Source organism: Cajanus cajan, chromosome 3, assembly GCF_000230855.2.
Source record: "Cajanus cajan strain Asha chromosome 3, NIPB_CcT2T_4, whole genome shotgun sequence".
NCBI lineage: Eukaryota > Viridiplantae > Streptophyta > Magnoliopsida > Fabales > Fabaceae > Cajanus > Cajanus cajan.
The window spans coordinates 12,307,103-12,312,968 of NC_138519.1; the positions used below are offsets into that span (position 1 = coordinate 12,307,103).

The 5,866-nt window shown below is 30.5% G+C and overlaps 1 protein-coding gene across 1 annotated transcript; it reads left to right on the forward strand.

Moving 5' to 3' along the window:
* The first annotated feature begins 692 nt into the window (after window positions 1-692).
* On the forward strand, window positions 693-5,351 carry LOC145955553 (uncharacterized). The gene is made up of 4 exons (XM_083070438.1): window positions 693-1,859; window positions 1,993-2,239; window positions 4,083-4,301; window positions 4,392-5,351. The coding sequence occupies exons 1-4, from the start codon at window positions 1,692-1,694 to the stop codon at window positions 5,039-5,041; spliced, it is 1,284 nt and encodes a 427-aa protein (XP_082926564.1). The 5' UTR covers window positions 693-1,691; the 3' UTR covers window positions 5,042-5,351.
* The last annotated feature ends 515 nt before the right edge of the window (window positions 5,352-5,866 follow it).

The window sequence follows — 5,866 nt, forward strand, 5'->3', positions numbered from 1 at the left end:
TGAATTTATTCATTATTTGAAGAATATTATTGACTATACTTATAATAATTGTGATTACTAAAATTAGTTTATGAAAATAAAAATATTTAATTAAGCACCTGTATTTTAAAGCATAAAAAATATATCTGGATAAAACTGTTTTGCTGAAACGAAATTCAAATTTAAAAATTAAAAATTAAAAACAAAACCCTTTATTTTAAAAAAAATAATAAAACATTTATTATTTCTTAAAAAAATATTATTTTTTACGGATTCCGAAATAAATATACTACATTCATAGTGTGAATTAGCAGATTTTATTTTGATTTTGATTTTAAAAATTTTAATTAATACTTGTGGCGGTAACAATGAATTAATAGATTTTAGCTGAAACGAAATTCAAATTTAAAATTAAAATTAAAAACAAAACCCTTTATTTTAAAAAAGTTAATAAAACATTTATTATTTCTTAAAAAAAATATTGTTTTTTACAGATAAAAGAGTAATCTATTGCCAAATAAATATACTGTGAATTAATAGATTTTATTTTGATTTTGATTTTGAATTTTGCACCTGATTAATGTGTAGCTATGGATGTGCTTGTTATGATTTGTGTGTGTGTTGCGCAACTGTTATTTGTACACCTGAAATCGAGTGAAATCGAGTGAGATGTTTCTCAATCCCTTGTTCTTTGTATGTGTTTAAATTGTGTTGCAGGTGATCATCAGTATGAGGATGTTGGTGATGAGGCTTAAGCTTCAGTTGGACATGCTCTAATAGGATTCGTGACATTGGGACATAGCTAAGCTTAGTTTAAGATTTCATTATTGTTATTTTGTTTTAGAAAAAAAAACTCATGTTTCATTTTTCTATAAATTCCGCATTTGACCATGCTTTAAGTTTACGAATGTGAATTCTTTACTTTTATGTTAATGGAACCATTGTTTTAATTCTAAAGATTTTATTTAATCCAAGAATATGTTTTTATAATTATTGTATATCTATGTTGGGATAGAAAGTGTCACACAATCCCAGAAGAGAAGAAAAAAGAAGGTGTAGAAAAACGGAAAATTACACGATACAAAGGAAGATCAATTAACTTACCATTAACTTACCATTGAAAAGTTTTCTTTGAAAAATAAAAAATAAAGATAATAGAGTGATTTTTCAAGTCTTTGAACAACTAAAAAATCATTCATCACAATTTTATAATTAAGTTAATTTAAAATTTTATTATTTTTCTGAATTCATTCATTATTTGAAGAATATTATTGACTATACTTATAATAATTATGATTACCAAAATTAATTTATGAAAATAAAAATACTTAATTAAACACCTGTATTTTAAAACAAAAAAAATATAACTGGATGAAAATGTTTAGCTGAAACGAAATTCAAATTTAAAAATTTAAAATTAAAAACAAAACCCTTTATTTAAAAAAATAATAAAACATTTATTATTTCTAAAAAAATATTATTTTTTACGGATAAAAGAATAATTAAATAAATATACTACATTGATAGTGCGAATTAATAGATTTTATTTTGATTTTGATTTTAAAAAAAATTCAATTAATATTTGTGGCGGTAAATACTAATTATTGATAGCTCGAAAAGAAATAAATTTCCCGCATTCGAATCCCTGTAAACGTAAGAAGGTGAAGAAGGCAAAGTCACCACACTGTCTCTATTGTTTGCTATTGTACACGATGAAGACACTACTGAATGGCGGAAAGCAGCCCGAGTCATTGCAAAAGAGAAAGATGAGCCTCAATCTAGTCTCTATCATCGTTGATCGTTTTCTCCTCGATAACAACTTTTCCCTCACGCGTTCCACCTTTCTTAACGAGGCTTCCTCTCTTATTGCCAACCAAGAGGTATGCTACCTTCTTTTTCATTTTTTCTTATTAGAATTGCTTCAATGCTTTCCTCATTCTAATTCTTATCAATCAACAAAAAAGAACTATCAGCAATATTCAAATTTTAATTTTAATTTTACTATTTTTTTAGGTGTCAAAGAGTTTGCTGAGTTTGGAAAATATGCTGGATGAGTATATATGCTTGAAGGGAGAGAAGGCGTCGCTGCATCAAGAAAGGGTTTCGCTGAATCAAGAGAAAATCAGGATTCAGATGCTGTTGGGAGACATGCAAAATGCTGTCAACACATTCAATACTTTTCGGAGGCCACCCCCACCCAATGTTGCAGACATGAATGCAAATCCTGCAATGCTTCCTCAATCCAGAGTTTCTCCTTCGGGTACATGCTTTTCCTCTTATGCTTGAAAAATTGGTCGTTGCTGCCTTTTCTCTTTTAATTTTTCGTTTCAATGTGGTAGGCAGTCTTATTTGCTGATTTTGATTATTAAAACTGCAATAGCTATTTAAAACTTTTCAAGTTGTGGTACGATTAATTCAAATTGTGTTGTAGTATTAGTTTTTGCATGAATTGTCATCATTTAAGTCGGTGATAATTGCATGAAAGGGTTCTTGCCATGTAGTTGTAGTTTCAAACCGGAATTTAAAACATTTACAAGTTTGATGAAATAAATATCTTGCCTATTTTAAGAACAAAGATTAGGTACGATGTGGGGTTTTTGTTATGTGTTAGTCGTAAATGATTAGTGGTGAGGTGAACAATCTTCACCTTATAAGTATTGCTAATTTAAAAAAGTAGAGAGCAATCTCCCCTTACAAAACACCTTACAAGTTTTGTAAGGTGAGGCTTGTTCACTTTAAATTATTTTGATTAGTTGATTTGGAATTTTCAATACTAAGCGAAAAGAGTTAGATGCTTCATGTTTGAAATCTGTATAGTTAGATATAATCTATGTTTCTAGTGATCAAATAAATTATCATGAGTCAGTGATCAAATAAATTATCACATAGACTTTGTTAATCACTCATCTGCTCTTGAAAGCCAAAAGAGTTAAAAGGATGACTTAAAAATTGGGCAATTGCTTAATATGATATCAGAGTTGTTGCAAGAACTTAGTCTCTCTTAGTTGAAAGCTCTGCAAGATCATGAACAACGTCTAAAATGGAAATCAAGGAATAACTATTACCAATAATCTCCACTAAAACATGATTCACTTTTGAAATGGTGAAACCTGCAAGAACCTCCAACTATATATTTTAAATTTTTTACCTCTGATATGTACTTGATAGCAAGATGACACTCATGGCAAACCTGCAATTTTTCCATCACCCTTATTGGTACTCTCTCTGGGTTGCTCTTTAAAGTGAAAGCGATTGCCCATTTCTCACTATGGTGCCTCACTTTATGTTCTTTTTCCTCATTGTCCCTGTCATGCAAAATAAAGCTAGTATCACGTACATAGCCTCGCTGCACTTATACCCAACTTACACCTAATCTGAGACCTGCCATTTTTATCATATAGTATTATTAATCCACAACTCCCTCAATGTACCCATTTTGAGCTTTTCCAATCATAATTGATTGCATTCAAAGCAACGACATTACAATTTGGCATCCAATTGATAATTTTTTTTCCATATACATAACCCCGCTTCCCAAATTCATTAGTGGTGGTATGGCCAAATAGTATAAGGTGATCAATCCTTACCTAACAAAACTTGTAGGGTGAGATTGCTCATCACCTTACAAGTTTTGTGAGGTGAGGATTGTTCACCTTACATTATTTTGACTAATTGATTTGGGATTTCCAATACTAAGTGAAAAGAGTTGGATGCTTCATGTTTGAAATCTGTATTAGTTAGATATAATCTATGTTTCTAGTGTTGATTTTTGGGTAGTTTCAATAAATCAGTCTTTGCCTAATATTCTGTTTTGCTAATAGAATTGAATGACTCACTTCAATGTTTGAATTTTCCAAAGAGAAGTCCTATATTTTGGAATTCTGATTGATAAATTTAGGAGTGTAATCGTTTAATTGTGTTTCCTTAGTCACTGTTTATTGTTGTATTTTTGGATATGTGTAAGCTAAGTTTATCAATTAATGGTTGAGTTAATCCTAATGTATTTAAGTCACAATTTGGAATTAAGTTTTTCAATTAAATTGAATGGTGTTCAACTTTTTAGGTTGTCTTAATGATGTGTTGACATTGCTTTGTTTTCTTAGGTGTTGCTCCTGTTAATACTACTCCTCTACCTCTTCAAAACATGTCTTATATACAGTCACTGCCTATGCGTATGAATACCAATGTGGAAGCAGGAAACTTCTCTGCACCCATGATTAGTGCATCTGACAGAAAGAGAAGAGATAGTCAAGCAATGGATGTTCCTACAGTTTCAAAGAAGCGTCGTGGTAGACCACCTGGTAGAAAAAATAATGTTCAAGGTATTTTTGTCCCCTAGCTGATAAATCTATGTAGTATATGCTAAGCTTTCATAATGTCATTAATTACATTTTTACTCTATCTATTCTCAGGTCAAAACATACTGCCATCATCAAATAATACAGTCAATAACCAAGTAATTTCTACTCCTTGTTCTGCAACTCAATCATCGGCTTGGAACTGTGCACTTGGTGGATCACAGGTTCAAAGATCTAATGCAGTCAATAACCAAGTAGTTTTTACGCCTTGTTCTTCAACTCAACCATCGGCTGAGAACTGTGTACTTGGTGGATCACAAGTTCAAAGATCTAGTGTTGTTAAAAGCTTATTCAATCCTCTTCCATTTCCTACTCCAACCAATTCTCCAGTTTTAAATACACCTTGCAAAACAAATCCCTCTCACAATGATACATGTGTATCCCCTCTCGAGATTTCTCCGATTACGACATGCAATGGGAAGACTGCAGAACAATTGACTTGTTTAGGGAGAAGTCAATGCATTTCTCCAATCAATGTTGATTTGGACCAGACATGTGAGAAGGATCTCGTAAGTAGCAGGTTGGATACTTCTAATATGCATGAGAGCTTAGACAAATCATTGCATGATGATGATGATGTTGCATACAACTTTGACATGGGAGACATATCATCACACAATTCTTGGGATTTTGATATGCTCAAGTTTGACAAGGAAGACTTATCTGAATTCTGCGAATTCGAATGTGGAGCCTTCATTTCATGATGACACTGTCTGAACTCTGAAATGGAAACATGGATTCTTCTCTTTTTTTAGCTTTGTATTCATTATTCAGTGATAAAACCCACATAGGAATTTGGAAATGATGCTGCGAGTGCAACATTGGCTATATCTTATTTGATCTTATATCACCTTATTGTTTAGTTTGGTCTAGTGAAAACCTTGGGACTTTTGAAGCCAACTTCACTGTATATGTACATTAGAGTGTTGAAGGAAGGTCCTGCTTTTTATTCTCGTGTTAAACTTACATATAGCTTATTTAAAAAATAAATAAAAAAAATAGATCGTTCTCATATTTTTGTTCATTATTTCCTGGATTACTGAGTAGCATGTGCAGGTTAAGGATTATGAGAGTCAGGTATAACTCTGCGTTTATTTGTTTATTATAAGAATATATAACGTAAAACCATTTTTTTAATGGGCGTTGGATGGAATAACTCAGTTAGTTAGAGCGTGATATCGTTAATCACCATGTTGGAGGTTCAAGGCTTCCTTTTGGTGATTTATAGTTATTTTTTTATTTTTTCTATTTTTATTTTTTTCTTCATTCTTTGTACTAGCATATAAAAAGTACTATATGTCTTTGTAAAACTTTTTAAAATAACAAATAATAAAAAATTATATAATAATAAATTGTTAACAAAAAATATGAACTATTATGAATTGACATTTATAAAAATAAAAAAATTTGGGAATTATAAAAGAGGAATTAAAAAGAAAAAATTAGACAAAAATTGTGTAAAAAAAAAATCAATCTACTTTGACAAGGAATTTTTTTATTATTATTTTGATGAATTTTTTTCTTCTTAG

Excerpts from the sequence above, each read along its gene's own strand:
- LOC145955553 (XM_083070438.1), top strand. The coding sequence starts at position 1,692 with ATGAAGACACTACTGAATGGCGGAAAGCAGCCCGAGTCATTGCAAAAG. Across the intron at positions 1,860-1,992 it reads CTCTTATTGCCAACCAAGAG|GTGTCAAAGAGTTTGCTGAG; the intron begins GTATGCTACCTT and ends CTATTTTTTTAG. Across the intron at positions 2,240-4,082 it reads ATCCAGAGTTTCTCCTTCGG|GTGTTGCTCCTGTTAATACT; the intron begins GTACATGCTTTT and ends TTGTTTTCTTAG.